We start from the raw sequence: 13,255 nt of genomic DNA on the forward strand, positions 1-13,255 counted from the left end.
ATAAATGAAATAGAAACAAAACAATAACAAGATCAATAAAACTAAAAGCTGGTTGTCTGAGAAGGTAAAGAAAATTGATAAACCCTTAGCCAGACTCATCAAGAAAGGGAGAGGACTCAAATCAATAAAATTAGAAATGAAAAAGAAGTTACAATGACAGCACAGAAATACAAAGAATCATAAGAGACTACTACAAACAACTATGCCAATAAAATGAGCAACCTGGAAGAAAGGGACAAATTCTTAGAAAGGTATAACCTTCCAAGACTGAACCAGGAAGAAACAGAAAATATGAACAGACAAATCACAAGTAATGAAATTGAAACTGTGATTAAAAATCTTCCAACAAACAAAAGTCCAGGACCAGATGGCTTCACAGGGGAATTCTATCAAACATTTAGAGAAGAGCTAACACCCATCCTTCTCAAACTCTTCCAAAATACTGCGGAGAAAGGAACACTCTGAAACTCATTCTACGAGGCCACTATCACCCTGATACCAAAACCAGACAAAGATACTCCAAAAAAAGAAAATTACAGACCAATATCACTGATGAATATAGATGCAAAAATCCTCAACAAAATACTAGCAAACAGAATCCAACAACACATTAAAAGGATCATATACCATGACCAAGTAGGATTTATCCCAGGGATGCAAGGATTCTTCAATATACATAAATCAATCAATGTGATAAACCATATTAACAAATTGAAGAATAAAAACCATATGATCATGTCAACAGATGCAGAAAAAGCTTTTGACAAAATTCAACACCGATTTATGATAAAACTCTCCAGAAAGTGGGCAGAGAGGGAACCTACCTCAACATAATAAAGGCCTCATATGACAAAACCACAGCAAACATCATTCTCCATGGTGAAAAATCAAAAGCATTTCCTCCAAGATCAGGAACAAGACAAGGATGTCCACACTCACTACTGTTCAACATAGTTTTGGAAGTCCTAGCCACAGCAATCAGAGAAGACAAAGAAATAAAAGGAATACAAATTGGAAAAGAAGAAGTAAAACTGTCACTGTTTGCAGGTGACATGGTACTATACACAGAGAATCCTAAAGATGCCACCAGAAAACTACTAGAGCTAATCAATGAATTTGGTAAAGTTGCAGGATACAAAATTAATGCACAGAAATCTCTTGCATTCGTATACACTAATGATGAAAGATCAGAAAGAGAAATTAAGGAAATAATCCCATACACTATTGCAACAAAAATAATAAAATACCTAGGAATAAACCTACCTAAGGAGGTAAAAGACCTGTACTCAGAAAACTATAAGACACTGATGAAAGAAATCAAAGATGACACAAACAGATGGAGAGATATACCATGTTCTTGGATGGGAAGAATCAATATTGTGAAAATGACTATACTACCCAAAGCAATCTACAGATTCAATGCAATCCCTATCAAATTACCAATGGCATTTTTTACAGAACTAGAACAAAAAAATCTTAAAATTTGTATGGAGACATGAAAGACCCCAAATAGCCAAAGCAATCTTTTTCTTTTTAACATCTTTATTGGAGTATAATTGCTTTACATTGTTGTGTTAGTTTCTGCCGTATATCAAAGTGAATCAGCTATATGTATACATATATCCCCATATCCCCTCCCTCTTGCGTCTCCCTCCCACCTTCCCTATCCCACCCCTCTAGGTGGTCACAAAGCACTGAGCTGGTCTCTGTGTGCTATGCTAGCCAAGCAATCTTGGGGAAAAAAATGGAGCTGGAGGAATCAGACTCTCTGACTTCAGACTATACTACAAAGCTACAGTAATCAAGACAATATGGGACTGGCAGAAAAACAGAAATATAGATCAGTGGAACAGGATAGAAAGCCCAGAGATAAACCCATGCACATATGGTCACCTTATTTCTGATAAAGGAGGCAAGAATATACAATGGAGAAGAGACAGCCTCTTCAATAAGTGGTGCTCGGAAAACTGGACAGCTACATGTAAAAGAATGAAATTAGAACACTCCCTAACACCATACACAAAAATAACCTCAAAATGGATTTACGACCTAAATGTTAAGACTGGACACTATAAAACTCTTAGAGGAAAACATAGGAAGAACACTCTTTGACATAAATCACAGCAAGATCTTTTTGGACCCACCTCCTAGCATAATGGAAATAAAAATAAAGGGGACCTAATGAAACTTAAAAGCTTTTGCACAGCAAAGGAAACTATAAGCAAGACGAAAAGACAACCCTCAGAATGGGAGAAAATATTTGCAAACGAATCAACAAAGGATTAATCTCCAAAATATATAAACAGCTCATGCAGCTCAATATTAAATAAAACAAACAACCCAATCCAAAAATGGGCAGAAGACCTAAATAGACATTTCTCCAAAGAAGACATACAGACGGCCAAGAGGCACATGAAAAGCTGCTCAACATCACTAATTATTAGAGAAATGCAAATCAAAACTACAATGAGGTATCACCTCACACCAGTTAGAATGGGCATCATCAGAAAATCTACAAACAACAAATGCTGGAGAGGGTGTGGAGAAAAGGGAAGCCTCTTGCACTGTTGGTGGGAATATAAATTGATAAGAGCCACTATGGAGAATAGTATGGAGGTTCCTTAAAAAACTAAAAATAGAATTACCATATGACCCAGCAATCCCACTACTGGGCAGACACCCAGAGAAAACCATAATTCAAAAAGATACACGCACCCCAATGTTCATTGCAGCACTGTTTACAATAGCTAGGTCATGGAAGCAACCTAAATGCCCATCGACAGACGGATGGATAAAGAAGATGTGGTACATATGTACAATGGAATATTCCTCGGCCATAAAAAGGAACAAAGTTGGGTCATTTGTAGAGACGTGGATGGACCTAGAGACTGATAGTGAAGTTAAGTCAGAAAGAGAAAAACAAATATCATATATTAACACATGTATGTGTTATCTAGAAAAATGGTACAGATTAACCGGTTTGCAAGGCACAGAGACACAGATGTAGAGAGCAAACATATGGACACCAAGGTAGAGAGCAAACATATGGACACAAAGGGGGGAAGTAGAGGGTGGGTGGTGGTGGGATGAATTGGGAGATTGGGATTGGCATATATACACTAATATATATGTATAAAATATATATTTTTATATCTAATATCTATAAAATAGATAACTAATAAGAACCTGCTGTATAAAAAAATAAAAGGGGCTTCCCTGGTGGCTCAGTGGTTGAGAGTCCGCCTGTCGATGCGGGGGACACGGGTTCGTGCCCTGGTCCGGGAAGATCCCACATGCCGTGGAGCGGCTGGGCCCATGAGCCATGGCCACTGAGCCTGCGTGTCCGAAGCCTGTGCTCCGCAACGGGAGAGGCCATAGCAGTGAGACGCCCGTGTACCGCAAGGAAAAAAAAAAAATTCAAAGATAAAATTTAAAAAAAGCCTGTTGAGTTGTCCTCTGGTTGTACCTCTGAGCACAGATATCTCCCCTGGTACTTGGTGCTAACATTCTTGCCTGCTGGCTCCCCTGTTAGTCTGCAGGTACACTGTGATCTGGTTTGTCAGGGTTTACATTCTGGCATCATAAAGATCTCTCATAGTTCCATAAATATCTGCTAGACTGATACATTAGTTCAAATCTGTAAACCAATTCCACTTTGGCTAGCTTTTCATTTTCTTTCATCAAAGCATCTAATTTTTCACATACGTGGCTTCAATGTTAATGGTGGCACAGAACCCTTTTGTTTTAGCGGGACGTAGAGTTAGGGTTATGGCATAAGAGCAAAATATGGCCTGCTGTTTATAAATAAAGTTTTTTTGAAACACAACCATGCTCACTTATTTCTGTATTACCTATACCTGCTTTCATGTCACAATGGCAGAGTTGAGTTGTGACAGACTGTATGGCCTAAAAAGCCTGAAGCAGGGGTCCCTAACCCCCAGGCCGTGGACCCATACCAGTCCTCGGCCTGTTAGGAACCAGGCCGCCCAGGAGGAGGTGAGCAGCAGGCAAGCTTGCAAAGCTTCAGCTGCTGCTCTCAATTGCTCGCGTTACTGCCTGAACTATCCCCGCCCCGTCCATGGAAAAACTGTCTTCCATGAAACCAGTCCCTGGTGCCAAAAAGGTTGGGGACCGCTGGCCTAAGGTATTTATTATCTGGCCTTTTATGGAAAAGGTTTGCCAATTCCTGCTCCAGAATCAACAGTGTAGTCTGGACTGGATCATGTTTCCATTCTCAGAAAGACAATTTGCCTCAAAAATGTCATGTGGCTCCATACCTGCAGTAGATAGAATAATGGTCCCCAAAGATGTCCATGTCTGAATCCTCAAAACCCTGGGGATTTACCTTACATGGCCAAAGGGACTTCGCAGATGTGATTAAGGATATTGAGATGGGAGATTATGCAAAGTGGGCCCAGTGTAATTACAAGGATCCTTAATAAGAGGCAGGAGGGTCAGAGTTAAAATGAAGATGATGTGATGACAGAAACAGACATCTGAAGGTGCTATGCTGCTGGCTTTGAAGATGGAGGAAGGGAACACAAGCCAAGAAACATAGGCAGCTTCTAGAAGTTGGAAAAGGCAAGGAGACAGGTTCTCCCCTGAAGTCTCCGTAAATAACCAGCCCTACCAACCTTGACTTTAGCCCAGTGAGACTGATTTCAAACTGCTGACCTCCAGAACCGTAAGACAATAAATTTCTGTTGTTTTAGGCTACTAAATTAGCAGTAATTTGTTAAAGCAGCAATAGCCAGCTAATACAATACCATAAGCCCAAGCAGCTCTGATTAAAATTGCCAACATTCTCCAACTGAAGTCAGTTTAGCAATTCATTGATCTTCACTGAATCCCACTGCAGTGTGAATTTGTAGAGGATTATGTTATCTTTAAAGCCCAGCTAGAAATGGTCTCAGTGCTCAAGGCTATCACCCCTTCTATCAAATTGCAAAGATCTTATTCAGCTTAATCCTATTTGGAGGCAATCTTTTGATCTCACCTGAGAGGCTGCAGGAAGGTCCTTTGTTCAAATTAGTCACAGTGATTCTGACGACAGGAGGCGGCCATGAGATCGGTAATCTTTCACTCTCAGCTTCCCTGATCCTGGAGCTGGGGAAGGGCTGCCACGGGGAAGGATTAGAGCTTGACTCCTCTTGAAGTCCCAGGGGACACCCAGGCGGGTGGTGCACAGGCAGTGCCTTGTGACATGGTCCTGCTGAGTCTGCAGACCCCCACGGTCTGCTGCTGAGTCCCAGGCACCTGCCCGCTACCAATAAATCTTCCCGAATGAACACATTGCCCGCTCCTACCACCACATCACAACTTACCTCTGGGAAAGCACTACCTGCTCCTTCAGGGTCACCTCTGAGTGGTACTAAGGAATAGATATTCCTATGCAGCTTGCAAAGCCTGCAATTTGTTGTAGAAAACTCCCTTATTGATACTCACAAAACACTACTATTGATCTTCACTAACAATCACAGTGGGCTGGATGAAACAAAGCAGCGCAAACTGGAGATTGGAGATGATCATCCCTGCTCTGTGGCACTGAATGTCTGCCACACCCAGCCCAGGTGAAACAGTACAAACTTCATCAATATGATGTACTAATAGATGGGAGAGTTTAAAATCCTGAGTTGTGTGTAGCGACCAGAGAGAGGATTTAGAATTAAGTATATGATGCTCAAGGTTTCTCGGTCCTCAGGCCTAAGGTTCTGCAAATGAAACACAACTCAGAGCACACTACTCCTGACCCTGAAACAAAATGCACAGAGTTCCAGCTTCACAACTAAGTAAAAGGCTGACATAAAATTCAATCTTTACTAAAACCATGTATTTCTAGAACTCACAGTTCACAAAAAGTTGCAGAATCATCTTATTTGTTCTCACAACAATCTTGAGAGAGAGGTCAGAAATCTACATGTTTCAGATGATGATAGACTCCCACCACCACTCCCTGTTCTCCGAGGACACTTGGGAGAAAGCATAACTGAAGAGCTACTTCCAGGCAGGAAAGGGAGCAAATTCATGACAGGAAGTAAGCAGGCAAACCGGATTTGGAAATTTTCTTCAACATTTCCTTCTGTTGTGCAGGAAACATCTGACACCCTTTCCTTCCTTGGTTTTTGTAATTCCTACTTTTCCAACTACTAAAAATAACTGCCTACACAGGTGCTTCTCAAATTTAACATGCACACAAATCACCTGGTAACCTGATGCTGTAGGCCTGGGGTGGGGCCTGCATTTCCAGTGAGCTCCCAGGGTACACGGATGGTGATGCTGCTGGTCTGAAGACCACACTTAAAAAATCACCTAGGGACTTCCCTGGTGGTCCAGTGGGTAAGACTCCATGCTCCCAATGCAGGGGGCCTGGGTTTGATCCCTGATCCGGGAACTAGATGCCACATGCATGCCACAACTAGGGAGTCCGCATGCCGCAACTAAACACGTCACAACAAAGATCCCATGTGCTGGCGCAGCCTAAATAAACAAATATTAAAAAAAAAAAGCATCTAGCAACCACTGTGGAGAACGGTATGGAGAGTTCCTTAAAAAAACTAAAAATAAAGCTACCATATGATCCAGCAATCCCACTCCTGGGCACATATCTGGAAAAGACAAAAACTCTCATTAGAAAAGATACAGGCACCCCAATGTTCACAGCTGCACTATTTACAATAGCCAAGACATGGAAGCAACCTAAGTGTCCACCAACAGATGAATGCATAAAGAAGATGTGGTAAATATATACAATGGAATACTACTCAGCCATAATAAAAGGAATGAAATAATGCCATTTGCAGCAACATGAATGCAACTAGAGATTATCATACTAAGTGAAGTCAAAGACAAATATTGTATGATATCACGTATGTGTAGAATCTAAAAAAATGATACAAATGAACTTATTTACAAAACAGAAATAGACTCAAAGACATAGAAAACTTATGGTATACCAAAGGGGAAAATGGAGGAGAGATAAATTGGGAATTTGGAATTAACAGATACACATCACTATATATAAAATAAACAACAGGGACCTACTGTATAGCACAGGGAACTAGAGTCAATATCTTCTAATAACCTATAATGGAAAAGAATCTGAAAAAGAATATATATGTATAACTGAATCACTTTTCTGTATAACCTGAAACACTGTGAATTAACTATGCTTCAATAAAAAATAAATTAAAAATAAAAGAAAAAGCAAGACCTAGCAGACGTCTAGTGTTTATAACAATACTCATCTTTTCATAAACTTGCTACCATCCCAATGACCTCCCCTTTGTTAGGGATTCAACATTTCTTCAATTTCATATTCTTTATAGGATGTTGCTGCTTTTTTCCATTCTCAAGCAATCTTAAGCCCCATCAGTTAACTCTTTCTTAATTAGATTTTTCCGGCCTTCGATCTGTCCTCCCTCCAAATCATCCTGCTATCATTTAGCTTTCCTACCACAAGGAATCCACCTAGGTAAGGAGTTTCTCTTGAAATCTAAATTCCTTGACTTGGACCTCAGGGCTCTCCAGTTTATTGTTCACTATGTGCCAGCGTTCTAGCACTCTCCATGTATTAACTCATTCTATCCGTACCACAACCCTGTAAGGCGGACAGTAGTATTTTCTCTACTTTAGATGAGGAAGCTGAAGCACAGGTTAGGTAAGTTGCCAAGGTCACAAAGCTCTTAAGTGTCTGAAGTCAGTCTGGCTCCAGAACAAGGTGGAAAGGCTCAGCCTGAGGCATAAGTTTAAGTTCAGGATCCATCAAAAATTGATGTGAGACTTGGGCAAGTCACAATGTCACTGGACCCCATCTTCCTACCTCATAAAATGAAAGAGTTGGCCTCACTGGCCTGTTTCTTTCCCACGGAGTCTGTCTATTCACCTATGTTTCCTATTCCTTAACAGTATCAGGTGATACTTCCGTCACCCACTGTCCTCAGTGCCACCTCCGCTAGTGCTCCTGCCACTTCTCCCCCTCCCACCCCCTATCTGGCTTGAACTGCTGTGTGGACTTGTTAGTTCATCACTAGTGCATCAGTTTCCACATCTGTCATGGCTGGGAAATACTTACCTCTTCAGATCCCAGCTTTTGTGTTTTGCTAGGATTTTATCATAGGAAATGGCTTAATGAAGAGGCCTGCAACATAGACATATTTTGAATATACAGTGATTCTGCTGAAATTATATTTGACAAAATGAATTTTTTAAAAATAATTATTTTATTTATTTATCTCTGGCTCCGTCTTCATTGCTGCACACAGGCTCTCTCTAGTTGCGGCGAGCGGGGGCTACTCTTTGTTGCGGTGTGCGGGCTTCTCATTGTGGTGGCTTCTCGTTGCAGAGCACAGGCTCTAGGCGTGCAGGCTTCAGTAGTTGTGGCACACGTGCTCAGTAGTTGTGGCTTGCGGGCTCTAGAGTTCAGGCTCAGTAGTTGTGGCACACGGGCTTAACTGTTCCGCTGCATGTGGGATCTCCTGGACCAGGGCTCGAACCCGTATTCTCTGCATTGGCAGGCGGATTCTTAACCACTGCGCCACCTGGGAAGTCCCGACAAAGTGAGTTTTTGACCTGAGTTTCTTCAGTTAGTCTCTCCCATCTCTTGGGATCTGAGCATCACTGGATTGTCAAGAAGTTACCCCCAGAAACGTGAGAAGGTTCAGGCTAAACATGGAGGGAAATCAAGAAAACATACTCATGGCCCTTAGAAATGCTTTTATTTATAAAATAACTACTCAAATATAAACATCTCTAGATACAAACACTATTCACAAGAGACTCTTGCCTTGCTTCCTCCTGACCAACCAGCAACTCAGGGGGGCCAAGGAGTTCACAGGTGTCTCCCAATTCATCATAACTTTAAGGCAAAGGTGCATTTGGAGGAGCAAGGGCTGTAAGGCTGTTCTTAATTCCCTTTCTTAAAAGACAAAATTCACGGTTTCCTGTTCCAAGGTAGGCTTTCTTGTCTGGGGCAGACCTTAAGAATCAGAGCCCTGCTCAAATAGAAACTTCAGGGGGAGATTCTTAGTGTTAGGATTAGTAAATATCTTCCTGAGGTGGAGGGAGGCACAATCAGGCACTTTAGATTCTGTTTGGCTTAGACCATGGTCTCTGAAGCACGGGGGCTGATGAAACAGGAAATGCTTATTTCCAAGTCTAGGATAAGCTACTTCTGGGACTGCTTATCCGAATTCAAATAAGACACACGCGTTATGTTTTCTGCATCTGTGGACAGCAGTGTGCTTGGATGAAGAGGAGAGGCATCCAGTCTCCCAGCAGGCTAGACTGGCTTCAGCCCATCGCAGAATGAGTCCCTCTAATGAAATGGCGGGAGCTCTGATCCTGTTCTCCTAGGAGAGTCTATCAGATATTGAGCTTCAGGAGAGAGACCAGGAGACATTATCACGCACAGACCATATAAAGTAGGATGACTGTCAGCAAGGTGTGGAGGATAGCACCTAACGGGAAGAGAACCTTTCAGATGAAGGTTCAAGGAAAAGAAAGACCCTAAGCATTTTTTAAAAGGAGAAAGAAAGTAGTTGAATTTTGCCCAAGCAATCTGGAAGTGCAGCGAAATAAATAAGAAAAAGATTACAGGTGGTAGCGTTTTAGGGACTTTTAGAAATAAGGGGTGTGTGTGTGAATGTGTGCCAGACGCTGAGGTTTTAAAACACCAGATTTGGTACAAGGTCGACAAACTCCTTGCCACATGCAGAGGCGCAGCCTGAAAGGGCTCCCAGAGAATTCTTTTCATCCAAGTCGGTTTCCGGTCAGTCGATCATGGCGCGTGGGGCCACCCCAAACTCAGTATGGCACAACCAACGCCAACTTCTTCTAATGCTATAGCACAGCTTCCAGCATATATTGGATACTGGTCTTCTGACTGGAAATTTCTCGTTTCCAAAAGCTGACCCCAGGATTGGCCTCTCTTCTCACGGTCACTGAATCACTTGCAAGCCCCAGGGTCCATTTCAAATTCTAGAAATTCTAGCAAGCATCAAGGTTGACAACCCAATCAAAGAGAGCAAGACTTATCTTGTGCCCCACTGTGCCATGGTTAAGCCATGCAGGCAGGGCCAGTGTCTCAAGAGCAGGCGCCCTCTCAGTGGACACCAGGACCCTTCAGCAGAAGGAAGCAAAGGCAGCAAGGTTGAATGGGAGGCAGAACAGGTTCAGGTGTACTCAGTTTTGCAGATATAATTGGATGGAACATAGCCCTTCTTCCCATTAACTTCGGCTAACCACCATTCTGTATTTCCTGTAACATCTTTAAACTCCAGGATCTTGAGTTTCTGATTGGCTGACACACTCAGCTCATTTGGGTTCCGTGCCTTGAAGGTATAGACAGCAAAATAGACCTGTGTGAGGAAGAGAAAGTGAGTTAGGAAATGGGAAACAGCTTAGAGCAAAGCTGCCCAACAGAACTTCCTGTGGTGATGGGGACCATCTGTATCTGCACCATGCAATATGGCAGCCATTAGCCACATGGCCATTGAACACTTGAAATATGCCAGTGAAATGAAAGAACTTAATTTTAAATTGTTTAATTTTACCTAACTTAAATAGCTACATACGGCTTGTGGCTACCCTAATGAACAGGTCAGATTTAAAGAAAACCAAAATTCACGTATTTTTACTTTCAGAGTTGCCTTAAAGAGTGAAAGAAGCTGCAGTCAGCATGGAAGATGGATGAGACACGAGGATGCCCTTCCATCGCCCTAACACAGAAATTCTGAATTTAAAAAACTTAAAAAAAGGGCTTCCCTGGTGGCGCAGTGGTTGAGAGTCCGCCTGCCGATGCAGGGGACACGGGTTCGTGCCCCGGTCCGGGAAGATCCCACATGCCGCGAAGCGGCTGGGCCCGTGAGCCATGGCCGCTGAGGCTGCGCGTCTGGAGCCTGTGCTCCGCAACGGGAGAAGCCACAACAGTGAGAGGCCCGCGTACAGCAAAAAAAAAAAAAAAAAAAAAACCTTAAAAAAAAACCCAAAACACAACTAACCTCAAAGTAAGAAAGGATGCTCTCTAGGTGCCCATAACAAAGCTATCATGCAAAGCAAGGGTGGTATTCAGTGATCAGAAGGAGAAGTCAGGAGGCCCGCAGGGGCACAGGGATGAATACACACCCGAAGGCTGGGGTTTAGGACCTGCTCAGGAACTGGAGTTTATGAGGCTAGAAGTGAGCTCCTTGCACAAAGTCAGAATCTAAGAAAGGGCCATTTCTTCTCTTATCACGTCTAGAAAAACTGCCTGCTGGTGGGTCCAGAGCTGGGATGTGCGTCCTGGGCTGTGGTTTGTAACAGAACCACAGAGAGCTCACAGACGAGGGTAAGACACACACAGAGACTCACTGCTGCAAGTGAGCAAAGGCAAGAGGCAGGTGGCCAGGGATTCCTCAGCTGTGGATGTGAAAGTGGCTTTAAAATATGTAGGTTTAAAATGTTTAAGATACAAAGACAAGAGCAGGCCATTATGAAAAGAACAGGAAAAACTGAAACAGAGCCAGACTTTTATTTCTGAATTCTAGAAATAAACATATAGTTATGTGAATAAAAAACTAAGTGGACGAGTTAAACAGCAGACTTTAGACAATGGAAAAATCAGCACACTGGAAGAGTGGGAAAAGCTTCATGGTAAAACCCTGTAAATGCCCCAAGACACAACAGCCTGTGAAGTCAGCCAGGGAAGGGCCCAGAAGGGGTGGAGCTGCCCACTCTTACAGCAGCGAGTTTCCACAAATGCTTTAAGGATTTGTCTGCGATCCCATCTCCAGGTCACCCCCAGGCCCTGGGTAAGCCTCTGACTCACCCACTCCTGGGAGGGCATCACCTGCATCTGCTCAGGCGCAGTAACCACAGTACCCAGGCCGCACTCACCTGGTTGCCTTCTGCCTCGCTGTTTTCCAGCTGTCCGTTTCTGTCATCCAGAGACAGGGCTGTTCTTGCACATCCTTTTACGAGGTCTCTACCCTGCCCGTTTCGCCCTGGCACCGAGTAACCAGCCATTTCTGGATGCCTGGGGTTTCGGGAGCTCCTCAGAGTGGGAGCAGGCTGCTGAAGGTCTCTGGCAGCGTCTACCGAATCCCAGGGCCCATGCTGGGAGGGGGAGTCTGGGTCCGAGGGGCATCTGGAAGGGCTGCTCTCTGAGTTCAAAGATGCGCTGAGAGTTCCTTGGTCAAATTCCGTCAGTGAAGATGTGTCTGGAGGCTGTTTCTGGGAAGGCCCTGAGCTAAAGGACACGGCCACACTGCTGGGGTTGAAGGTCAAGGTGCCGCCGCTGTTCTGCCGCCGGGGGAACCTGGGGGAGGAGCTGCCGTGCTCCGACTCGGTGGAGGAGTGGCTGCCCACGGAGGCGTCAGAGTGGCTGCGGCGTGCATTGTAGGGCTTCAGGAAGGAGCTGTACACAAAGCCTTTGGTGACTGCGGGCAGGAAAAACAAACACGAAGAGCTTTTCGTGGGAGGAGGAGGGTGGCGGAAATCAGGAGAGAAGAAACTATGGTTTAAGGTCAATAGTGAGACAAAATAAGATTCCTAGAGACAAACAGAACAGACACCATCCCAGGGCACAATGTGGGTGGTAGAGACAAGATGCTGTGGCCTTCTGCCAGTTCACACCTATTACAACCGCACAACAGGTGAGTGACAAGGGGCTTTGCTGAGAATTAAGAGACAGTAACAGAAACAACCACAGACCACATGTCTGAGTGAGCATGAGTAGATGAAGAAAACAGACCAGAAGGGCCAGACCATGGGAACAAAGGCTAAGGGGAAGACTTAACTAAGGATGTGTTCAATTGTCCATCGAGTGTTGTAAAAAGGGATTTTAAAAACCATCCTCAGCATGACAGAGCCCCTCGGATATACCTCCCTGCCCTCTCCAACCACACACTTGAATCTCTGTTCCTGGTTTAGGAATGAGGTGGGAATACTGTGAGAACTAGCTGCCTATATTAGTTAGAATACACATCTAACACATGTTCATATCAATAAATTGCCTAAGATGAGGACAGAGAGGGCCCTCAGCTAAAACTTTTAAGCATAGATTAGGGATTGAGATCCCTAATCCATAGGAAAAATTGTTATATTTATTAGGAAAGAATTATCTGTTAAGGCAGGGACCCAGAGTATGTAACCTCGACTTGAGCAAGGGCCATCTCTGTCTTGATCTTTAGAGTGTTTCCTGGACCTAAAAAAAAGGCCGGCCTGCACTTGTTCTATCTGCTGGGCAATAGGGAAGAGTCCCCTGAGCAGATGCCAAGGG

At 43.6% G+C, this 13,255-nt stretch overlaps 1 protein-coding gene across 8 annotated transcripts in view; it reads right to left on the bottom strand.

Moving 5' to 3' along the window:
- Nucleotides 1–8,198: 8,198 nt before the first annotated feature.
- DNMBP (dynamin binding protein) overlaps nt 8,199–13,255 on the bottom strand; it is a 111,104-nt gene continuing 106,047 nt past the window's right edge. For 5 of the 8 annotated variants that reach the window (XM_033425772.2, XM_033425770.2, XM_033425771.2 and 2 more), the window contains 2 exons: nt 11,872–12,413; nt 8,698–10,355 (listed from right to left, as the gene is read on the bottom strand). In XM_033425772.2, coding sequence (XP_033281663.1) covers nt 10,170–10,355; nt 11,872–12,413 — 728 coding nt within the window. In that variant the 3' untranslated portion in view covers nt 8,698–10,169. Of the gene's footprint in view, nt 8,662–8,697; nt 10,356–11,871; nt 12,443–13,255 lie in introns of those variants that run through there. The other 3 variants (XM_033425775.2, XM_033425773.2, XR_007471342.1) reach the window with 3 other exon arrangements.

This window comes from Orcinus orca, chromosome 14 (assembly GCF_937001465.1).
Source record: "Orcinus orca chromosome 14, mOrcOrc1.1, whole genome shotgun sequence".
Taxonomy (NCBI): domain Eukaryota; kingdom Metazoa; phylum Chordata; class Mammalia; order Artiodactyla; family Delphinidae; genus Orcinus; species Orcinus orca.